Source organism: Xenopus laevis, chromosome 4S, assembly GCF_017654675.1.
Source record: "Xenopus laevis strain J_2021 chromosome 4S, Xenopus_laevis_v10.1, whole genome shotgun sequence".
Classification (NCBI taxonomy): Eukaryota; Metazoa; Chordata; class Amphibia; order Anura; family Pipidae; genus Xenopus; species Xenopus laevis.
Window position 1 is genome coordinate 309,763 of NC_054378.1, and position 25,166 is coordinate 334,928.

The 25,166-nt window shown below is 38.6% G+C and overlaps 1 protein-coding gene across 2 annotated transcripts; it reads right to left on the reverse strand.

The window, feature by feature from the left end:
• Positions 1-85: 85 nt before the first annotated feature.
• pygb.S (phosphorylase, glycogen; brain S homeolog) lies at positions 86-23,360 on the reverse strand. Of its 2 annotated transcripts, none has more exons than XM_041591556.1 (21): positions 23,099-23,360; positions 22,724-22,994; positions 20,051-20,152; positions 19,449-19,527; positions 17,850-17,953; positions 17,265-17,396; positions 16,750-16,861; positions 15,748-15,830; positions 14,577-14,720; positions 14,398-14,490; positions 12,322-12,468; positions 11,923-12,086; positions 11,583-11,697; positions 10,457-10,558; positions 9,821-9,968; positions 6,927-6,985; positions 5,303-5,444; positions 4,865-5,072; positions 1,286-1,420; positions 1,078-1,144; positions 86-789 (listed from the first exon to the last, which is right to left on the reverse strand). In XM_041591556.1, the coding sequence occupies exons 2-21, from the start codon at positions 22,964-22,966 to the stop codon at positions 637-639; spliced, it is 2,532 nt and encodes an 843-aa protein (XP_041447490.1). In that variant the 5' UTR covers positions 22,967-22,994; positions 23,099-23,360; the 3' UTR covers positions 86-636. The 2 variants fall into 2 exon arrangements, with proteins under 2 accessions (XP_041447490.1, XP_041447489.1); XM_041591555.1 differs by having other exon boundaries at positions 22,724-23,012; positions 23,099-23,359.
• Between the last annotated feature and the right edge of the window lie 1,806 nt (positions 23,361-25,166).

Consider the following 25,166-nt stretch of genomic DNA (forward strand, 5'->3'; position numbering starts at 1 on the left):
AGAAGACTGAAACAATAAGGCACAAAGTATTGTTATTGGAGGAATAGTTTTCAAGGGATATCGATAGAAAAAAAAACTGAAGCCGTCACTGACACGTTTACTTTATTAAATACCACATTACATATTTAAAGGTCAAAATTGCTAATGAATCATCTATAGAGAAATGTTAGATCTGGACTTGTATAAATATGCAAAATGATGACATAGTTGTGATATATTATCAGTGTAAGGATCCATTGAATATAGAACCAAATAAATAATGCAAAGATGCAACTGGGTATGGAGACGGAGACTATAATGCTAGGTATGCTCAAGCAATATAGATTACCCAATAGAATGACTGAGGGCACGACAAAAACTTTTTCACCGTGGTGGCGGGTGTGGGCTTAATTTGAAGGGGTAAAGACAACCATGTTCTGTTTTTTTAAGGAATGGAACTGCATTGCTTTTGGGGTTCCTCCTTGGTGGGGGTACTGGCAGGGCTCCAGCTGAAGGTGAGAAGAGCAGGTGATGGTCACAGGGGCAACAATATGAATGACGACTGGACGATTCATTTTGTGTCATTCTGGAGCGGTGCCGTGGGGGTGGGATGGGAGGTTGGTTACAGTCAGCACCAACCAAAGCAGTACAGAGGAGTCACTCATTATGGCCATCAGGTGGAGGGATTTTCATTGTGCCAGGTTCTACTCCCCAAATTTCTCTGGCGTATTGAGTAATGGTCCTGTCACTGGAGAACTTCCCAGAGCCAGCAATGTTGTGTATCACTTTGCGAGTCCATTCTTTAGTGTTCTAAGCAATGTATTGGGAAAAAAGAAACAATGTGATTAGTTAGAAACAAAATTATTTCATAGAATTGCAAAGACGGAGACAAACCACCTAATGGGTAGGACAGAGCAACTTATATAGAATCTTTATAATTTCTAACAATGCCTCACTTGCTTATTGTAATTACCACCCTGGAATCATTCATTTGAAACCTCCCTACCAAAACTGCACTTATATTGCTTGTGCACCATAATATTTGTAGAACAGAAATCCAAAAATGTTTTTGCAAATCACCCCACATATTGTACTTACCTTGTACAAAGCATTAGCTTTCTCCTGACTCATGATGTAATCTTCATAATCTGCAAAGACCTTAAACCTGAAAAGAAACAACCCATAAGAGAAAGGACACATGATAGACAAGCGAAAGGAGAGGGGAAATGCAGTTTAGAGAAAAGTCAGAGATTAAGGAGAAGTGTGGTGGATGTGTTAAAAGCATGAGAGACAAAGAGATCCTGACCTGTCATGGTTCATCAGCATATTGACAACATCTTTGAATAAATCAGGTTGTTTGGGGGAGAAAAATCCTGAATTAAGTTGATCGATCGCCTGTCTGAGTTCAGGGATTCTCTCATAATATGCCCGGGCATTGTACCTGTGCAAAAGTAATAATAAGTCAAGACTGTGATGCCATCATGCACATTTTTGTTAGGGCACACTGCTGTGTTAGGGTTTCTTAAAGACACTACATAGACAATGAATTTTGCACACCTATAGAACCCAGTTATATACCAGGGCGGGAGAAAAAAAACCCCAACCATCCAAAAAAATAAGTAAATTAAAGTAGAAGTGGAAACCATGGAACTGAAGCCTGTTCACAGAACTGAACTGAACCCTTTGGCCTCTCAGTGGGCAGTAAATCTGTAATTGGTAGAATACAAACAATAAAAAGGCATACAATGTAGTGTTTAGTGGATCTGGTAGAATGCATTGAAAAGCTTCCTATAGAAAAAAAAGTCTTATCATTATGGGACATTAAACCAACGCTTGCAGGCGGTTGTCAGGAAGAAGGAACTTGAGTTTCCCAAGTGGGGTATAATTACTAAGATGTTTCCAAAATACCTTTTTGCTAAAATTAAAGGAGATTTAAATAGATGTTCCTTATTTAAATATAATGGCCATGATGGTGGAAAGTGTGCTAAAGTGTGCTGGAGAAATGTAGAACTTTGAAAGTATAAATATGGATGTATGTGAAAGGAAAGGCAAGTTGTAAAGGCATGTGTACAGAGACAGGGAAGGGCACAGTAGATCTAGGATCTCTTTCCATTCTGTTAAGGTAGAATGAACAGAGGGGACAGTCAAGGCAAGAATCAGCAGTGGGTGAGGCCAGCAGGATCAAATATTGATCACTCCATCTTCCACCATTGCTCCTGCCGGGAGAGTGTATGGGAGAAATGGTGAAACAGTAAAATAGAGTATATCATTATCTTGGCAGTGCTAAAGCCAGTCAAGGACTAAATTTCCCATTTGGAACAACTGATGAACAGTGTAGTAGTTCTCATGCTCCGACAGGATATTTCTACCAACTGGAGAACATTCGGTCTTGAGATGCACGATGATGATGTATGTTGTATTGTTGGGTTTTAAGTGTGCGTTCTACTGGGAAAGCGAAGAATAGTAACCTGTCTATGGGTCGCGTTTGGTCTTAATCTATGTAATGTCCAATAAAATAAAAGTTTAGATAAACATGAGTGTATGTGAATTAAAAATACATTTTCAATTCATCTTCTTACATTACAACTTCTTACATTATTACACAATTGCCTTTCACTAACAAAATTGTATTGCTATGTCCTATATAAGTTATAGACACACACTGCTCATCAGGGCCTGGAAAAGTCAAAACTGACTCATGGACAGTTTAAAAGAGACATTTCAAACTGGACAGGGTTCTTCCTCAATGTCTACCACATACAACCAGTCTACATATGGGGTTAAAGGAAATCATTATTTTATTTGCTACATTAGCAACAAATTTCTTTCCCTTGTGCTTCCAATCCTCCTCTGATGCATAGAAGTCCAGATGAAGTATCAGATATATAACCCATTTTCTGGAAAGAGACTGGAAAGACTTGAGCTTTGCTGTATAAGTGCTTGCCCCTAGGTCTTGCACATAAATGTATTTTTCTTACATTATAAATGAAATTGTTCAAACTAAAGGCTAAAGCTTACTATGGTTTGGCATGCTCCCCTGTTAAAGTAGGGAGCTGAAGAAAAGGGTCACACTGTTAACAGTACAATTTCTTTTCCTGGCATGTACTACTGTCAATGTGATTTATAAACACACAAAAGATTAAAAAAAGCTATGCCAGCCTGAACATATACCATACGTACTGAATGTGATAATGAGCAGCCCCAGTTTATTTCAACACATTTCAAGTGTTACAGCAATATAAATGTAAAGCTTGGAACACTGTCCCAGTGCTACGAATACAGAAAAAATACTGGGCCCGTAGCTTTCACCAATAAAATGTAGAAAAGTGTAACATGAAAGTAATACAAATGCAAAGTCTACAATGTCCCAGCAGTACAGGTGCCATTGTCGTAGCAGTACACATACAGAGATAAGGGTTTCTTAGCATTTAAACTACAGGGGCCAAAAAATGTCCCCAGCATCCTTGAAATAAAAAAAGGAGAACAGTATGGTCCTCTTACTCCACCTATACAGTGACACTCAGGACCACGGCTGGAAGCAAGGGGCATGTACCTCATACAGAGTTTCAAATAAAAACAATTACAAGGTACACCACTTAACTTCCAGGCACCAACACAAGCAAGCCTATGAGTAAGTGAAAAGCATTAGGCTCATATGTCCTAATAAACTCTTTTTTAACTTAATCATATTTGGGCTACTGCTTTACTATTGAATGGGCCTCACCCCACTTTGAAACTTAGATATTGAAGAAAATAGATTGGCAACTCTTGGACTGGGGGTTGCCCTGGTGAGGGACCTATTTCATTACTTATAGTTTTTTCTTTTTTCTTTATTTTTTTGAGGATAGAGCTACACACCATTGCTTGCATGTTACCAACACATGTGGGAGGCACAGCAGCAAGAAAGATTGAGAGACCCATGGCTTGCAGCCTTACAAATCAGATCCCTGCTGTTGTCCGTGACTGAGAAAGAGGAGAGGGCCAGCTGATATGCTTCTGGTACTATAATGGGAAGCATTTTTATAAATGAAGGTGGGGTGTCTCCAGAGACACTGTTTTGTCCAACAGCACAGGTCTTGTAATAGTCAATCACCATAGGTGTTACAGTGTATGTGACTTACCTAGAGTTCACTGTAGCTCTGTCCTACATACTGCCCATATAGAGTTGCCACCATTTCGGAAAAAAATACCGGCCTTCCTATATTTTTATGGTTTTTCCCTATAAATAACATTGGCATCAAGCAAGATTTTTACCAGCCAGGTGGCAACCCTATGCCCATACAAGTCGTTTGTGCATGCATGTTGAGAACTTTTCTCTGTCCCCTCCAGTTAATTAGCAGAGGTCTGTAATGCATAGGCTTCCATTGTAATGTAAGGAAAAGGCGGCATGTGAGTGTTTATCTTTATTATTATCTACAAACACGTGTTTGCTAAAAACATGTGCTATCAAAACAATGGAAATATTGCACTATGCAATACTATGGGAAATTCATTTGAGCTTGTGACTAAAATATGGTCAAAAAGTCAGTTGTTGCAAAATGGCTGTAGTTGCCCAATAGCATTTACATTTATTTTTTAATTCATAATACAACAGTAAGTGCACTGTTGTGAATGGACCTCTAAGTGGAAGGATTGAGGGTTTGGGGTAAATTGCAGTGGTCTATGGAGGCCGGGTGTCAGGGGTGTGACCTAGTAGTTTCACCATTGAATGCTTGAAAAAGCAGTAGAAGCATCTCTTACTTAATGTTATAAATGCAAATAAGCAGGGAAGGCATTTTATTACACATGCAGTAAATGACTCCCCATACTTGGTTATGTACATAGAAATGACTTTAAATCTTACTTATAAATTGTATCATTCAATATAGAAAAGGCATCTCCCTACCCTTCACGATCCAAACGCTCCACATCAGGCACTCTCATTCCAAAAATGAAGAGATTCTCTTCTCCAGCTTCTTCAGCCATTTCCACATTTGCCCCATCCATGGTACCAATTGTGAGGGCACCATTCAACATAAACTTCATATTGCCAGTGCCAGATGCCTCTGTGCCAGCAGTGGATATTTGCTCGGATAGGTCGGCCGCTGGAACCACTGTACATTAGTAGATGATAGAAAAGCATGTCAATAGCATTTATTACCTTTACCAGATGGTGAGCTGCTATAGTGAATCCCTTCACCCACTCCACCCACTTCTCATGAGTACAGCACAGCTAAACACATGCAGAGCTGTATTCATGGACTGAATGCAGGTCTCTGCTCTCAGCCAAACATCCGTGCCTCCTAATAAAGCTATATATATATATATATATTAAAGGCTTCACCTTTCTCTGCCAGTGACACCCGGTAGTTCTCCAAGAAAATTAATTTTAGACGATCTCCAATCATGGGGTCATTGTTGATTATATCACCCACTGATGTGATCAGTTTAATAATTATCTTGGCCATGTGATACCCAGGAGCAGCCTGTCAATAAGAAAATGTTACAGTGATCATGAAACAGAACAGAAACAGGGAAGTAAAAAGATGGAGAAAAAGATGAAAAACAGAATTTGGGCTGGAAGAAGAAAGCTTTCAAAAAACCCAGTAAGGGAATCAAAGCAAAATAATTCTGGATTACTTTTTCTCATCCTATTTGGTAAAAACTAAGAAGGGGTCATTTACCTAAACCCAGAGAAAAGTGCAAGAGATTAATGGCAGCCGCATCTCTCTGAGCTCTAAAATGGAGAGCAGATATTTGCTGCAATTCTGTAAGAGGAAGTGTGCAAAATAAGCAGCACATTAATTGCACTTTACACACTCTTTTGGTGGTCACAAATGGCCCCTTTATGCTCTCTTTTCCTATAATACCCCACGTTCCATCCCCCTTATTTTTCATTCCTCCATCTCTTTTTCTCTTTGCAGTATGAGAATGAGAATTATGCTTTCATTAGTCTTACGGCTTTTGTGCGAGCAAAGCTAATTGCGGATTGGTTGCTATGGGTTACTACTCCAGTGTAAAATTACGCCACTGTTGTGAATCACCTTATGCAGCGTCTACATGTTACTGAACGGATCAGGGATATTAGGTTCTTGCTGATACTTTAGAAAAAAACCACCTGTGTTTTCATTGCTATGTATATATTTCAGTTTGTCTATGTTATAAAGAGTGTAATGAGTTTAATATTATTTCATTATTACTATATGGCTTGAGTGAATTTACACATGGGTGTTTAAATGGGTTTCTATTATAATGCATAGATACATTTATATGAATATAAGTATTGTGAGAATTCAAAATGCAGTGGGACATGACTGTGCTATGCTAATGGATAAACCCAGACAGACTAGAATCAAATCACTTAACTGATGTATTTAGGTGCTCGGAGATCAGCATCTTCCATGCATATGGGTCTTAATTAGTATAATAAAAAATTGGTGCTCTCCATGGATCATATGCATTGTTGAGTTAGATTGAGATGCTCACCTTTCAGAAGAAAACTGACTGATCTCATTATTAATCCACCATTAAACCACCACTACAGGCATTGGTTGGACTATTTAGCGATCCTCACAAGAGCATGTCCAGTAGATGTCACTTTACAAGCACATGTGCCTCTCTGTGTCGTCTGTCTCTCTTTGACTTACATGTCTCAATGAAGTTAAACGTATCCCTACTTGCCTCCCCTGTCCTGCCACTTCCCATTAGAGTGCTGAACTGGAAGCTATAGTCACAAGAGAAACGTCAGAGACCTGCAGCAACTCTAAAGACCAGAATAATAGTATTCAAAGTGTAAAAAAATGGCCAATTACACTGCATTCTGTTATGTAAATGGTCCCTCATGGTTTTTATCATGGCCTACAATGGAATGTGGAAATGTACAACAATGCATAACAGTCAAGCCTTGATAGTCACATTGGTAGTTTCTACTTTAAGTGTGAGATAAGTTAAACAAAAGCTGAACTTACCTTTCCTCCAATCATCACTGTTCTGGGTACATATTGTTTGCTGGGATCTTTCTTTATACCTGTTGCACAGAAAGTAAATTACACAATGCTTTCCCATCTTCAAAGTATTTTTAGGGCATGGAAAACAAAATGCTCTTGTCCATTGAAGAAAGAAGCTTTGGGTCTTATGATGGAGTTCAAAACAGAAAGCTTTAGACCTTAAAGGAGACCAAAACAATTCGTACAACCCCAGGCCCCATCCAAAGGCCTCCCTCCCCACTCCCAAACCACACCACACATTAGTCTCACAACTAGTGAATGTAGAGAGTGTGCTGCAAGAGCATAAACCAATTAGGATCTGGCTTCAACTGCACATGCTCTGTATCAGCGATTGGAAAATAGTGAACCCAAAGCTGCTCAAGATAGCGACCTACATCCCTGATGCTCTACTTTGCATTTTAAGCCAGGAACATAGATAGGACCAATGGTCAGATTAATATGTGGTGTGGGGAAGGAGAACTTTGAAGGGGGCCTGGAGTTATAAGTCAATCTTTGTTATTCTTTAAGAATCTGGCTTCAACTGGCATCCCCTGAAGTAGCTGCAAAAGACAACCCCTAAATGCCATAAACCTATTTATGTATACTGGTAGATGTGAGTGCATCCAAAAGTATGGCATCTCAGGTAGTTGAAGAAATCAACGTTTTTTAAATATACTGTTTCCTTGTGCAAGCTGACATCTACAGCAGGACTACCGCTTCCCAACCATTCATTCATGATAGGAGATAATTTAAGGCATAAATTGGGAAATTTGACCACAGGAATTAAATACCCAGTGATATTCAGTGATTGGAACATCAAATGGTCAGATGAACCATCATTATAAACCTTCCTATAGGATTGTAGTGTTTGGAAAATGCACATGGTCCCACTATCAGCCTTCAGAACAGAAATGAAGCCCTTGTACAAATATCCAGGTGTGTACAGTCTTTGATAAACATGAAAACAAAAAGAGGGTATTTGCCTATTTCAGAACAAGGAGTGCAGGGAACAGAAATAGCCAGATAGATACAGCTTTCGGCAGCGATACCCTTTTACAAATACACTGAAAATCATTAAACATTTTTTAATCAATGTAAAGTAAAGTTGCTTAAAATGACATTTTCTTTTCTCATGCAAAATGTAATTTGTCTTCAAAGTGACGGCTGAAACAGTAAAGCAGCAAAAGCTGAAAGATTAAAGCTGAAACAGTAAAGCAGACGGATCTACACTGGCATTATTAGAAAAGAATGACAAGAACTGAGGCTGCCAGCATTTATTGTAAGGGCTCAATTAGATGGGAGTCTTTGGATGGATAACATATCTCTCCCACATTATCCTTTCAAGCAACAGCACAAGTTGTTGCGGGATGCTACAAAATCTCATCCTCTGTGCTGTAATGTAAAATGTAATCAGATCAAGTCGGATGTTTTTCTGTTTTTCTGCAACTTCATCCGACAGTCAATGTCAGATGAAAAGACGACATGCAGTTTTGTATCATATCAGATTGGAAACCTTTTTTTATGTATTTTACAGTAAAGAAGCTACTAGGATTCTAAAACTTCAAACTTTGTTCAGCTGAACTGATTCCAAACTCAATTTTTAGTTCAATATTGGGCCAAACCTTTTGTGGAGGATTCAGTCAAATCTGAATTTGCTGCATTGTTAGTTTAAAGGGATCCTGTCATCGGAAAACATTTTTTTTTTCCAAAATGAATCAGTTAATAGTGCTACTCCAGCAGAATTCTGCACTGAAATCCATTTCTCAAAAGAGCAAACAGATTTTTTTATATTCGATTTTGAAATCTGACATGGGGTTAGACATATTGTCAGTTTCCCAGCTGCCCCTGGCCATGTGACTTGTGCCTGCACTTTAGGAGAGAAATGCTTTCTGGCAGGCTGCTGTTTTTCCTTCTCATTGTAACTGAATGTGCCTCAGTGGGACCTGGATTTTACTATTGAGTGTTGTTCTTAGATCTACCAGGCAGCTGTTATCTTGTGTTAGGGAGCTGTTATCTGGTTACCTTCCCATTGTTCTTTTGTTTGGCTGCTGGGGGGAAAAGGGAAGGGGTGATATCACTTTAACTTGCAGTACAGCAGTAAAGAGTGATTGAAGTTTATCAGAGCACAAGTCACATGACTTAGGGCAGCTGGGAAACTGACAATATGTCTAGCCCCATGTCAGATTTCAAAATTGAATATAAAAAAATCTGTTTGCTCTTTTGAGAAATGGATTTCAGTGCAGAATTCTGCTTTCTGATTTCATTTTGGAAATTTTTTTTTTCCCATGACAGTATCCCTTTAAAAATGAGACTTTAATTGTCAGTTACACAAGAAAACATAGGATGTGATTTGTTTGAGTAAATACACTCACAGCTAATAATGTACTCAATTTGGTTTCCTTAGGACCAACTAGTGGCTCGCAGATAAATACTGAAGGCTGTAGAATGAGGATACGTCTGTGCATGGACCTATTTATGAGACTTGAAAACATAGGGGTGTTATTACTACAGGAATAAAATGTAAAGTTGTGTCCCAACACAGGGAAAGAGTTCAGTTTACAAAGTTCTTGTTTTTTTTATCTTGTGAAAAAATACTATAATGTTTATTAGGCTTCTTTACTATCCTTTGTCTTACTAGCCCATGAAATAGTACAGAACAGGTTGTACTGTGTTTTGATTAGGTCAGATGATTGGACTAACTAGTAGCACAAGTAGTCAGTGTGTCAGCTAAGCAAAAGGACCATGGAGTTTTGATCAGACATTAAAATTCATGGTGTGCTACTATTTGCCCATGAATGCATAGAGACAACTCCCGTACAACATAGGTTTTTAAAGTTCTAGCCACCTCTCCGGGTTTTTTCTTCTATCCTACTTACGATTGTACACAGTGATCACATGTAGACAGTTTAGAAGTTGCCTCTTATATTCATGAATTCTCTTCACATGAACATCAAACATAGAGTTTGGATTAATTTTCACTTTGTATTGACTCTCCAGATACCTTGCAAACTTCAGCTTGTTTTCCTGTATGGATTATAGATATGTTAACAATAATAATAATAATACCAACACTCTTAGTTCAAATATGTGAAACACATTATAAAGCCAAAGAATATTTAAATGAAAGCAGTGTATTATTATATATATATTATATATAATTTACTTTATTACCACATGGTAATAGTTGCTAAGAAACACACATCACAGAAACTAAAACATGCACTGACCCCAGCCCCACAAACTTCCCATGGGCACCTTGTAGAAAGTCATCATGTGAAACTACAGTCTCTGATTACATAGTCCATTTAAGTCCAAAATTGATACAAAAGGAGTGATATCCTGGAACTAGCTGCAGGGACTATCACAGACCTTATTATTCTTGAAAAACTTTAAATTCTAAAAGTTCATAAGGTTTGCTAAAGGTCTATTGAACTGTTTGAAGATAAACTTTTTGCTGTGTTAATTACTATGTTGCAGAAACGTACATGTTCCAGACAGCATTGTATATCTACCTGTTTCACTTTGGCCACATCCCGGATAAACCCTTCATCATTTACGAAGTTAAGGAGTTTCTTAAGATTGTCCAAGTTAGTGATGTAGTCCTCACCAATACGCTGTAGGAACAAGAAAATTATAATAGATTTAGTAGTGCTCCATGTATCAAACAAGCAGTCAGTGTTCCAAAAATGTATAACTTTCCTATATACTCTTAACCTTCATCATTTCATCAGTATTTCATGATCCACCTAATTATTTTCCTCCATCCACTCTCAGCCCTCAATAATCTGCCCTCATTCTTTACAATTTGGGATGAATGATGGTGGATCCAGAAAGACAATCTGGGATGAATGATGGTGGATCCATCATGGTGGATGATGGTGGATTATGGTAGAGAACCATAGTGAAGGAGATGGGTTTAGGACTGATTGCACTGAATCCACTTGGACGAGAGTGGATGGTGGAAAGAGGAGATAAAATTAAATTAAAAGGAGTGTTTTTGAGATTAGATTATAGAGGGCTGATCATCTGATTGACGAGACAAGTGCAACTAGTGGAAGATTGAGGGAAAGTGGATGAGGGGAGAGAAGACAGGTTGTGTTTCAGGATGCACAGAAAATTCTTGCGGTGTTTCAGTACTAACTGCCCACTCTGATGCTAAGAAATGCCACAAGTCAAATTGATTTTTAAGGGCATATGTGCAATGCTATGCAGATTAGCAATTCAAAATATCTGACAATTACTCCCTGATGTTTTGCTCCTTGCTCCAATATTCAGGACTAATAATTACTTAGATTGTATGCTCTTTGGCCCAGGGATCTCCTTTATCCAACTTTTGTATTTATTATTCTAATGACCCCTGTTCGTTCTATTAATGTATTGTTCTGCTGTACAGTGCTATGAACTTAAATATTGCTATATAAATACATACCATACATACATACAATTACTAATAGGCCCTACAAGCTACAAATAAAGTGTTAACACACCCCACTTTAGTTAAATAGGTCATTCATGACAGAAACAAATATGGTCTTTATGAATGGAAATAAACCATCTGTAATTTCATGTACAATAAACCTCTCTTTCTTTAAATTATTATTTAAGGAGAAGAACACACATATATCTAATTATATTCACCTCTGCAATTATTTCTGCCAGACCTGGATTACACAACACCAACCAGCGCCGGGGTGTTATTCCATTTGTCTTATTCTGAAATTTGTGTGGGTCCATCTCATAGAAATCATGGAAACTGAGAAAAAGGGTATAGAATATGAATATTAAGGGCAATTTGCACAGTACTAACTAGCATTAATGACATCTGCCTGCGCATGATGGGGAGGATTTCGGCAAGAAAAGAATAAGAATTGAAAGCAGTTAAATTGTGGTTGAGCAAGACAGACTTTGCTAATCAACCTCAATATTTATGTTTCTATGGTACATCAGTAGAAAGAAACAAAGAGGGAAAGATACTCACACTGTATCCTTTATAATGTCAGAGTGGATTTGGGCAACTCCATTAACAGCATGTGAACCCACAATACATAAATGAGCCATATTAATGCGCTTTACTGAGCCCTCTTCAACAAGAGACATCCTGCTCATACGATCCATATCTCCAGGGAACATGGATGAAACACGCTAAGAAAGAGGGAAAAATCTTGATAATACAATAAAAGAAAAGATAGAGAGGGAAATACTGTAGAAGGACAAATGAAAAAGAGGCAACGTGAGAGACAGGAGAGATGGAGGGAGACTGAGTATGGTATTGTACATGAAAAAATAATAATGAATGCATCTGGATTAGAAAAGAAAAAATAGACAGAAATGAAGCAGAGAAGATGAAGAAGAGCCGAGAAGTAAAGGTAAGTAGTACATTGAGATGTCTCTGGTTAATTTCATAGATGATTTCCAAGTGCCTTGGGAGCAAATTCTGTATGAGATGCACTGGCCAACGCTCTAAAGCTTCTGGTAACACTGTGTGATTGGTGTAAGCACAAGTACGGACAGTCAGATCCCAGGCCTGGAAGAAAGGAAAGGAGTATTAATTATATATAAAAACAATCTAAAGCGATCTCCAATTTGCCTGAGACTTGAAAGGCCAATTGGACTAGTTCCTGACTCATGTGAAATAAGCCATGGACTCACGTGTTCATGTCACATTCATAACTGTAGAACATAGCAGCTTAGATCATTTCATAGAAAGAAGACTGCATTCAAGCCACTGATGTGGTCCACCCTCAAAGGGTCTGAAATCTGGTCATTGGCCCAAGTTACACTTGTGTGATTTGTCCAATTCTTACAGAGTCACCTCTTTCCATGTATGGCCAGTTTTACAGTGACATGGACAATGTACCTACATTGCATTACACCGCCTGGTCTGCTCTGGTGAATTACAAACAAGTGGAACCCTGGAGCAATCACCACCCTGAACATGGGTGTATTTCCAGAATTACCACTGCAATCTGTGTCAATAGGTGCAGTAGACTGGTGGTGCCTAAAGAACCACACACAATCCCTGTATAAATGGCTAGTGATGTATGACGCAGTTGTGACCATATTAACACACCAGAAGCAGCTGTGGCAGGTGCAACATTGTACATGGAATTAATATTCTTTATAATGAATTGCACACTCAAAGGACTATCAAAACAAGGCAGTATTTACATGAAAAAGTCTCTTCATATAAAGATCATATGTGTCATACCAAACAGGATTTGTTATACATTGTGCACATATAAACATTAATCCAATACGATAGTATAGTGAAAATACATACCACCCAGATCGTAATAAAAAGCAAAGGAAGGGTACAAAAAAGTAGATACCCCAAACGTTTCAGTGAAATAGCCTTTATCAAGGGGAATTCTTCTTCTTACTATTCTCATTTTTTGGCGTGTGTATCTGCTTGACTTATTTTCATTTGAATTGTCTCTTGACCTTTGCCAAATATATATCTTTCTTTTTGTTATGAAACATAAACTATACAGTGTCAGACAGTGTCAGAATGAATTAGGGCCTACCAGAGAACCTAACATTTGAGGCCCAAGTAAAACATGCTAAATGCTATAACTAGATATAATAATTATCCAACAAAAGGGCCCACTAGGGCCTAGACCCACCAGGAGATTCTCTGGTGTCCGACCCTGGAAGCAATCTATAAAAAGAGTAGTTCACCTTAATTAGCTTTCAGTATGTAATAGGATGCCCTGTTATTGATTCATATTCATTTCTTTAATTATTTGCCTCCTCTTCTGCTTCTTTACAGCTTGCCACTTAAAATGGAAAAGTTAGTAAATAACACCGGCAGCCAAACAAGTATTGCTCTGTGAGGCTGTAATTAATCTTAATAACCTTCTTGACTGCAATTTAAGGGCTATTCCACACGGGGAGATAGCCTTGCGTTTGCGGTCGCGGCGACAAAGCGCCGCGCCAGTCGCCGCGACCGGCGCAGGCGACAGTTTTGTATGGGCGCCTATGTAAAAACGCCTGTGCTAACCACACGAGGCGATGCGCTTTTCAACAGTCGCCTGAAAATGCCTCGCCAGGCTTTTTCAGGCGACTGTTGAAAAGCGCATCGCCTCGTGTGGTTAGCACAGGCGTTTTTACATAGGCGCCCATACAAAACTGTCGCCTGCGCCGGTCGCGGCGACTGGCGCGGCGCTTTGTCGCCGCGACCGCAAACGCAGGGCTATCTCCCCGTGTGGACTAGCCCTAAACCACTGGCTGGCTGCTACGTTAAACTGAGCCCTACCAACCAGTTGCTGAAATTCCAAACTGGAAAGCTGCTGAAAAATAAGCTAAATCATTTAAAACCACAAAAAATAAAAAAAGACCAATTGTAGATAGTATTTGAATTTCATTTAAAAGTGAACTATCCCCGTAACAAGTGAGTCAGGGACTAATTAAATGAAATGATATTAAATGTTAGGACAAAACAGATGATGGGTACCTTATCCCATTCCAGTTTTTCAATGTCCACAAACACTCTCATGAGCTCAGGAATTGCAAGTGATGGGTGGGTATCATTAAGCTGGATGGCCACCTAAAAGAGACAGCGAAAAATGACTATAAAAACTGAAAGGAGCTAAAGATAGAAAATGAGGATCTGCTTGATAGAAATGAATGTACCTTGTCAGGGAACAAATCAAATGAAGTACGGACTGCGTCTCTGCAACCAAACTTAGAGGCTTTGAAGCGTCTGATTATATCCTGTAGGGTGGCGGCAACAACAAAGTATTCCTGCTTCAGCCTTAGCTCCTTACCCTCGAAGAACTGGACATAGAAGAGAGACATTTATTAAAGATACTGTAGACTCAACATAGTAAAAGCAATATTTAGAGTGACAGATACATAACAAGCAAGAAAGCCCTGAGAATAAAGACAGTGAAAACAAATTAGAATTGAATTAGCTGGATAACTTCTACACAAAACTCAAGTAATGGAATATAAAAGCAGTTGCCTTTCTTAATCTTGGGGTTCGGGCAAGGAGAACATACCATCTGACCTTCACCTCTATAATGGTATTCCTTTAAAGGGCAACTATTACTGGTTCCCTCAGTGGAGGGAATTGTTCCTGGATAGGAGTATTTTCTATAAAAGGTATAAAGAAGGGAGCTCCTAGTGCCACATGCATGTGCCTAATGAGAAAGTGCCCCAGCTTGCTAATTATACACGGTCAGTATCACATCAATCCTATGTCCATAGGCTTTGATTTTTATGATGTAGTCATTATTTCTAAATAACACTGCAAATAATTCACTGTATAATATAAAATGTCATTCCTGAACCAGCAAGTATATTTAGTTGTAATATTGGTGTGTAGGTGCATCTCAGGTCATTTTGCCTGGTCATGTGATTTCAGAAAGAGCCAGCACTTTAGGATGGAGCTGCTTTCTGGCAGCCTGTTGTTTCTCCTACTCAATGTAACTGAATGTGTCTCAGTGGGACCTGGATTTTACTATTGAGTGCTGTTCTTAGATCTACCCCTAAAATGTAGCCACTGCCAGTGGACATAAGTTCATGTCAGTCTCCTAAAGAAAAGTATAGCTTTTTATAACATGTATCTGTGACCATATCCTCATTTAAGAGCTTCTTCTCTAATGCACAAAAAAACCCAAGTTATCAGTCTTAATAATAATGTTTTTATTCCTTCAGTTAATATGGTGGCATTTCTACTTCCTCTGCCCTGCAGCCCAACACTCCACTGCATAATAAAGACGATGCCCCCTAGTGGTGTGAAGAGTTTTACAACAGAATATTTTTAATGGATAGGTTTCAGCAATGACAATAGGCCACTTACATTATCATTGGGATATAGAACTCTAGAAATGTTTTCAGCAAGATTACGGTCCAGAACCGCTTGGATGTAACCACCAACATTAACTGTAAGAAGCAGAAATTTATTTATTTTTATCACTAGCTTCTCAGTATTTATCCTTCTGTACTGAAACAGAGGAACGCATTTCTACCCATCACAAGCCTATTTAAAATAACGGCTGAAATTAGATATTTGTACCTCTTGAAATAAGTACCCCAAATTTGCCCAGATAGCCCCTCTGCACTTGTGCAGCACAGAATTAATTGAAAACAGTATGTACAGCAATTGCCTAGAGCAGTATAGATGATGCTGGGGCGCTGATCAGAAAAGTACCCCAGGTTGGCAAATTTTTGCAAGATGAGGTGCACCAATCTGGGGTGTGTAGTAAATTGTTAGCATCAATGGGAGGGTTGAACAACTTGGCACCCCACAGTCATTCTACCGTACACAAAAACATATGGGACGGAGCTTTGACATAAATGTCATTTTGCTAAGACCTTGTCCAAAGATAAATTATTTACACATCACAGGCTTCCACTTTGTAAAGGGTATGTAACCCCCAAAAAAAACACTATTTCCCCAATAAAAGAAAATGTAATTGTTAGCAGCCTTCTAATTTGTCAAAAACATTTGCGGTTTCAAAGTTCTTAAAAAATGTCATTGCTGTTCAAAGCAGGACTGTCTGTAGCAGTTATTTTCTCCATTGCTGGTTCTGACTGTTGAATCAATGTCGCAGAAGCCAGCGCATGAACAAACTTGGGTTGAATCAAGCAAATCATTCTGAGGAAGAGACATGTTTTTACTGTAGAAAGAGGCAGAAAAACACTGGTTTGAGTAGCAATTACATCTCCTCGTAACTTTTAAACCACTAAGATGTTCTCAATTAATCAGTATTTGAAAGTTGTTTATAATTTCATATTGTCAAGGACATAGTAAGTCACATTAAAGTCATATTAAAGCATAAAGTTTGATTTCTCCACTCACAGTCTTTCAAGTTGAAATCATTGGGAGCTTTTGCCGACCAAAGCCTCATGCTGTTCACTGTATTGTTTTTGTATCCTGGAACTGGCGTGTCATATGGAAGTGCAAGAACAATCTGGCAAATGTGATAAAAATAAGAAACGGAGAAAATCACTGCAGATATGGGACCTATAATCTAGTCTAGTGGGTCTGGGGCTTTCTGGATAACAGATCTTTCCATAATTTGGATCTTCAAACCTTGAGCCTACTAGAAAACCATGCAAACATTAAATAACATTACAATAAGGATTAATGACATCTTAGTTTGGAGCATGCGCCAGGTACTGTTTTATTATTACACAGAAAAAGGAAATTATTTTAAAAAATTTGTATCATTTGGATAAAATGTGGGAGACAAACTTTCCATAATTCAGAGCTTTCTGGATAAAGAGTTTCCAGACACTGATCCCATTCCTGTATACGATAAATATATTTATTTTGGTATTAAAGTTCCTCATATGGTAATAGATTGTACTAACCTGTGTGTCCACCCATTCAGCTCCATGTGGTGTGTGTTGAACCCTGCCATAAAAATGCACAGGGATCATACATTCAGGCCGAGCTTTCTCCCAGGGGTTTCCATATCTCAGCCAATCATCTGCCTCTTCCATCTAGAATAGTAAGTAAAAAGAGCAAGGCACGAAATAAATGGACAAAAGTAGAAAAAAGCATGAAAATGGAATATACAGAGGCAGAAAACAGAATGTCTTATTGGAAGGCAGTGAAAAACGTTTTGAAGTTATGGAGGGATTTCTTTTTTTAAATGATATTAGTTATTGTTGGGTAAACTATACCAAGGGATCTTTAATGGGGTACAAAACAAATCAGCAACTGGTATGTCAATTGAAAGCCTGTCAGGTAAATTCCCTGGAGAATGTCACCCTGTTGAGTGCTGTTCCAGTGTGGGTAGCCAAGCAGAAGCCAATGCATAAGCAACAAGTGTCCCAAGTGCAATTCACTGTAAGATCCTGATCCTCTGGTGAGGAGGGGGAACTCTTTTTGATAGGTGCCTTTTTGAAAATACCTGTTTTTCCCGTGTGCATTAGATAGAGTACTCAACAAACCTGCCAGCCATTGGAAACCTTTTGATTGAAGATGCCAAATTCATACCGAATTCCATAACCATATGCAGCAAGACCAACAGTCGCCATAGAGTCCAGAAAACAAGCTGTGGAAAAAAATCAGAAGGGAGATCAGTGTACGTTAAAACCTCTTGGGTTTTAGTAGATTTAGAGGCCTTTTAACTCATTTTCAAGGTCAAGGGGGGAAAAAAAGACAAAATCTGTGTGACATTTTTTCCTCGAGCACTATCTTGTTTAGAAAAATAACCTCAGAATATTTGTAGTTGGGTTCATTGTGGGAAAAAAAACTAGACTGCAAGCAAGAATCACATTGATCCATTCATTTTCAATGAGATGGAAAATCTCAAATGTTTTGATAAACTTGGAAAATAAATAAGTAAACTTGTTAGAGACAATTCCTGTTGACTTCCATAGAAACCTGACTGCTTTTACTTGCCAAGTTTTTATTGGCGACATGTTTTTCTTTAATAAATTGTGACTATTCAAAGTTTCAGAAAGAGCCTGTGTTTATATTTGTGCTTTCTCTTTCTTTGTTTTGGATAGAGAAAATAATGCCACATCTATTTTTATAAATCTGCCCCTTTGGTGATGCAAATTACGAACATTAACCTTATTTGGAAAACCACAGGTCCCTAGCGTTCTGGATAATAGATTCAAAACCTGCATCAATCGTGAAAAAATGAAATGCGGGAGGTTTAAAAAGAGATTGAAGGACCATTAATTAGAGTCTTCACAAAAACGAAATAGAGCCCCAAGTAAAGAACAGAATCAATTGTAACAGAAGTATATCAGAAATGTTACACCTTTTATTACATTTCCCCATGTCTGTTATCTGTGAGTACTCCCAAAGCCTTCCCTGTCAATAATGTTGTTGCCAGGTTTAAGGTTGAAGCCTTAAATGGGTCAAGACTGTGATAGGGCCTGTCCCTGTTTCCCTGAACAGGTGAAGCTGCAACTTTGTGTGGACCATTTGGAAATTTCATGTTGTGAATATTAAATGTGTATTTTATGTATTCAATGTTAAAGGGATTATCACATGTTTTTTTTTTTTCCAATATGCATCTGTTAATAACGATCCTCCAGCAGAATTCTGTCATTTTTCAAAAAAGCAAGCAGATTTTTTTATATTTAATTTTGAAATCCAACATGTTGTCAATTTCCCAGGTGCCCTTAGTCATGTAGAAGATATGAGAACAGCACTCAGTAGTAAAAATTCCAGTCCAGCTAACCCAAGTCGCAACTCCTTCAGTTACATTGAGTAGGAGAAACAATAGCTTATCTGAAACAAGTCCCATTGTGAAACACTGGCTCTTTCTGAAAGCACATGACCAGGCAAAATGACTTGAGATGCACCTACACACCAATATTACAACTAAAATATATTTATTAGTTCAAGAATAACATTTTAAATGGTAGAATTAATTAATTAATTACAATATACACAGTGTAATTTAGAAATTTAAAAAAACTATACCTTAAAATTATGACATAATTCTTTAAAATCAAAGAAGTCAAAGAAGTACCATTCACAGTATCTTACAAAAAGTGTTGCATTTAAAAATATTACACAAGCATATGTACCTGCTAATCTCCCAAGACCTCCATTTCCTAATCCAGCATCTTCTTCAATCTCCTCTAAATCTTCCATATCTAGTCCAAGCTGTAAAAAATGGTCACAGCTGATCAACTATTCATGACAAATCATAGTATTTATAATCTGTAACTGATTATAATAATATAATTGTAATAACCTGCATATAATAATTATAATTGTAATAATCTGCATATCATTAGTGTTTTATAGGAGTATTTTGCTATAACTTTGTATTAACCTACTTTTAGACGTTCAGAATATATTTCTATTTTTATACATAAGAGCCATGAAGGTATATACTGTATATTGCATAAGGGAAACCCTGCTGTAAACTATAAGGATTTTACAACCGTTGAGTTCTAAGGCCATTTTAAAGGAAAAGGCCTACTTCTAGTTTTTTTACAACATCGGAACCAATATAAGACTCTTGAATAAGAATACATTAGTTATTGCAATATTGCAAAATATAGTTGTGATGAAAATGAAAAATTCAGTGCAAGCTAGAATTATGTTTAGGTTCAAATCTTTGAAAAGGCAGCTAATAGCTATTGTTATATTCAGCAGTGTCCTGATATCCTTTAATAAGTACCTGGTATGTTGCTTCGTCACAAGCATTTTCAAGACCTAAATTCACCATGGTATTCTGTAGTGTCCGGCCCATATAGAATTCAAGGGAGATATAATAAATCCGCTGGTAAAAAAAAAAAAAAAGATTGTTGATTAGGACATTATAACATATGGGTCAGCCCATGTATAAGGATTATATAGGAGAGTCAGCTGTGTAGTGACACGTTACTGAAGGCAGGTATAGGCAACACTAAAAAGGCTCGTTCACCATAGAATTTACTTTTCATTTTTATGTTTTTTTTTATGTGATTTTTTTTAAAAAAAAATTATTTTTTGTACTAAACCCTTGGAATTCCTTGGAAGTCATAATGGAAAATCACCAGGAGATAAGCAATAAAAAATAGAAGACTAACAGTCTATAAGGGTCATTTATGACCTGCAAGTGCAGTTGCTGTTGTGCAATTTTAGGAGCAGTCGTTGCACAAAAATTGATGTTCATTAAAGGTACTTGCATCCAAAGCTGCATAGTTGTGCCCTGTACTGGCTCCATTCTGCCTTGCTTGCAAATAAGCCTTGTATCATTTGAAGCAGCGAACTTGCAACGGAACTCAGATGACAAGTCCCAAAAATGACAATTTCTGACACCACCACTTTCCACTTCAAGTCAAAGGATACGTGCAACTGCGTTAGTTTTAATGAATTGCCCACAATTCCTAGGTGTGCTACCAGATCTCGTCTGCAATTGCAATTTGCACACTGCAAACATGGAAGTGGTTTCAGTTGTAGACTGGAAACAGGCAGGCAAATCATTTAAAATAAATAAATAATGAAAGCTGCTTAGAATAGGCAGCTCTATAAAACTGGTACTCAAAGGGGGTTATTCATAAACACTGGGCAAATTTGAACCTGGGCAGTAACCCATAGCAACCAATCAGTGATTAGCTTTTTTACAGTCAGCTGTAGGTTGAACACTGAAAGCAATCATCTGATTGGTTGCTATGGGTTACTGCCCAGGTGCAAATTTGCCCAGTGTTTATAAATAACCCCCAAAGTGTTGCACTTAATACCCAGTGGTAGCACAGAACTGTGTCTGGTCCAACATGATGAGATATAAGGAAAATGCCCATTTGAATTCTAAGATACTTCAAGGTGTTTCTATATCTGTCTGGCCCCTGTATAAACAAGGGGGAGCTAACCAAATGTTGGACCTCTGCTCTACAATATAATATAGGCAAAGTGAAGTATGTGGCGAATGGAAATAAGTTATAAAGTAAGGAAATTAGACATTTACTATTTACTTTGCACTAAAGAGAAGGCTTTAACAGTTGAGACTGCTCAAAACATCTGGCAGATGGGAGTCCACTTTATACAGTGTTGGGATCGTTTGTAACAGAACCAAAAAAATCTCTAACCCCATAGTAAGTAAAATGACTGCTGGTCCTTCTTATCTCTGCCACAAGCCAATGCAACACCTAAACGATTTAGCACACATTTACAATGGAATAGACACATGTGCAGAAGCAATAAGGGTTGCAAAATTGCAAAGTTCTTCTGGATTTAAAGTTCTAAATGAGTGCAACCTAGGGGCATACAAGGGGCACCCCTTTAAGCAGAAAAGACATGGCGTGTTGCGCCTGTTTATTTATTTTTCTTTTGCACTGCAGATATAGTGCATCTTTTTTTAGAATAAGAAAATGACATTTTGTAAATGAGCTTTACAATGTCTAATGTTTGTGAAGGTTTTTGTGATGGACCCAAAATGCCCAGAACAGCACTGGTCTTATGAGGAGTTGAGAAACACTGCTTGAAGCTGGCCCTGGGCACCCATGATGGACAGGTATTGGTCAGGAGTTGGGTCACGTCTATGCCTCTGCCAACACCTCATGAATACAGGGTGGCCAAATGCAGACAGCGCTCTATTCATGAGGGAAATGCAGGCCTGGGGAGATTTAGTGAAGAGGAGTGTGCAGATTCAAATAAAACGACTATTTTGTGGTTATAGTGCCTGGCAGTCAGTCAGTCCTTAGCACGGATAATAATTGCATGGTTTTACTAAATGGTTTATCTCACTATATGATGTGCTGGTAGATGATGACTCTCCAGCTACTTCCAGGGTTCATCTTGCAGGCCCAAACTGGTGATGAATTACACCTCTCAATATAGGCAATGAGATTAATGGGAGATGATGTTTAATAGGAATATACTCCATGTTTGATCCTTGCAAAGTAGATCATTAGATTACTGGTGTGCAACCTTCTCCCTTTCCCCTTTATGGTCACTGTTTTGAAAGCAGCAGTAAGCTATGAAAGAGGAATACACATACCCATTGGGCCAATAGTCAGAGGCACAGAAGTTCCTTGGCATTTTATTTATAGAATACTGGCACTAACAGAGGGACATCATTAAAACCAGAACAGTTTTCTATACTCTGCTAACTGTCACATATTCAATTCTAGAGTGTTGTCTGTAAGGGACATGACAGTCAATACAATAGAATTGCTCTTTCCTGCTGCTCTTGGATCTTTCACTCTGTATTGACTTACGCGGGGAGGTAAGATTAAGATGTCCTGGCATAGAAAGGATCCCATGCCAGGAAGTTTCCATACAAGTATTTTGAATATTACATTCTCACACATTATAAATAGATGAGGATTATTAGATGAACGCACTGAGCCTTTCCAGCATCACAGCTCACCTTGGGGTCATGCTCATAGTAATGCTGCTGAGTTCTGATCCAGCGTCCCACCAGGTGATCCCGTACTGTATGTGCAAGAGCAAAGTAATAATCGCGGGGCAGTGCCACATTTCGGTCCTTGACCAGAGTAAAGTGGAGGTGTCGGTTGAAGTTCTTCTTGAGGTCAGAGACATTTTCTGCGCCGGCCAATCCACGCACACTGATCTGTTTGCGCTTCTCCTGGTCAGTAAGAGGACGAGACATGATGAAAGCTCAAGGTGGGCACCAGCAGCTGCAGGGAAAATAAAGGCTACAGGAGCAGGGTACAGATAATATAACTGGGGATGTCTCACTGTGTCAGAAAACCCACCCTTATAACGCCACTCCCATACTTACTGAAAAAGCCAATAGGCAGGGTTAGAGAGCTTGAGCAAAGGGTACGAGGGATAGTTTACAGTAAGAAAGTCTCAACAACATTCAGCAGGTACAGGGAATGCTCAGCGCAGCTCTTTGTCTGGTGGTGTAAATACAGAGCGCGCCATAAATACGTGCCATAAACACATGTCATAATTATGTGCCTTGGTCACGTTTTACAAGTCATCTCTGCCATTAGAAAGGGAAAGGAGGGATGGCCTCGGAAAGGCAAAGGTTAAATCATCTGTACTGGGGATCTGGAGGGGAAGGGGTGATTGCAGCGCCGCAGATCAGATTTTAGTCTGCCCCTCTCCTGTTTAAATATAACTCTGACCTTCCAACAGCAGATATATTGATTACAGGCATGGGTGGTGGGTCAATTTTGTGTTTGGGGAGGCTACTTAACCCCTTCCTTGCCAGGATGTTCTCATCTTAACCTCTCTACATATATCCTGTGAACAAAGGCCATGTCATAGGTACAGGGCATGTCATTGGTCTAAGAGCAACAGGAATGAGCAATTCTATGGTGGGGGCAAGTCAGGCCCCTGACAACTAGTTAGTGAATAAAAAAACATGTAATGTCTCAGCTGTTGGATTGGAAAGGAGGGAGACCCCATACATTCCTCATGCAGAAGCAGCTTTCCTCTTACTGCTTAGGCTGGAGATCACTGCTTAAAATTAAACTATACACTAAAATTAATAGTTAATATCAAATTAAGTGGCATATTAAATAATCTTACCGTTCTGGAATATATATTTTAGTAAATATTGCCTTGAACCCCCATTTTGTGATGGTCTGTCTGCTGCCTCGGAGATCACCTGACCAGAAATACTGCAGCTCTAACTGTAACAGGAAGAGATCACCTGACCAGAAATACTGCAGCTCTAACTGTAACAGGAAGAGATCGCCAGACCAGAAATACTACAGCTCTAACTGTAACAGGAAGAGATCACCTGACCAGAAATACTGCAGCTCTAACTGTAACAGGAAGAGATCACCTGACCAGAAATACTGCAGCTCTAACTGTAACAGGAAGAGATCACCTGACCAGAAATACTGCAGCTCTAACTGTAACAGGAAGAGATCACCTGACCAGAAATACTGCAGCTCTAACTGTAACAGGAAGAGATCACCTGACCAGAAATACTGCAGCTCTAACTATAATAAGAAGAGATCACCTGACCAGAAATACTGCAACTCTAACTGTAATAGGAAGAGATCACCTGACCAGAAATACTGAAACTCTAACAGGAAGAAGTGTGCAAGCAAAAGACAGAACTCTGTCTGTTAATTGGCTCATGTGACCTAACATGTACGGGTTATTTGGATTAACCAAAGGCACATACTACAAAAAAAAGTATATTATTATGAAAATGGTTTATTTACATGAAGCAGGGTTTTACATATGAACTGTTATATGCAATATAGAGACCTACATTGTTAGGGGATATAGTTTTCCTTTAAACAGTTGTATATACCGGGCTGGTGCCGGAATGGGGGACCTAAGGCAGATGCACAGTGCCCTACACAATTACACTTTAAATTCAGGAGGAAGTTCTGACAGTGCTGGGATTAATGATTTCTGATACAGAAAATGGACCAATGGATTTGGGTCCTAGCTTGGCAGAAGGAACGTTCAATGGAATATTTTTGTAAGATAACCAGACCCTATCACCAACCTGAGTGACCACCAACTATCATCAACTTGGGTGACACTTTATGATGCCTATGAGAGGTTCTCTTTTGTTTTGAACCTTTTACCAAATTTTAGAAAAGTGGTCAAAAGACCAGAAAATCAAAAGGCACTAGGATGATGGCTAAAAATCAATAAAGAACAGAGATTCTCCGGTAGACGAGGGAGTAGCATTATTGAATGCAAGCTCAGCCCAAAAAAGATAATCTGCCCTACTGGAGACATAACAACTGAGACTTTGTTCCAATGATTGATTTATCCTTTGCATCTAGCTGTTCATGTGCCCATAATACACAGAGGAAAAAGACAAATCAGTGCCCATAAGTGAGCAAAAAGCCCACCAGAACCTTGAAACA

What these genes read in the sequence shown, in the direction of transcription:
- pygb.S (XM_041591556.1), bottom strand. Translation starts at nt 22,966, where the DNA reads ATGTCTCGTCCTCTTACTGACCAGGAGAAGCGCAAACAGATCAGTGTG. An exon ending in AGGTTTCCAATGGCTGGCAG is followed by an intron (nt 17,397 to 17,849) that starts GTTTGTTGAGTA and finishes TTACTATTCTAG; the next exon opens with ATGGAAGAGGCAGATGATTG. An exon ending in GAGCGTTTGGATCGTGAAGG is followed by an intron (nt 1,421 to 4,864) that starts GTAGGGAGATGC and finishes ACTTTTGCACAG; the next exon opens with GTACAATGCCCGGGCATATT.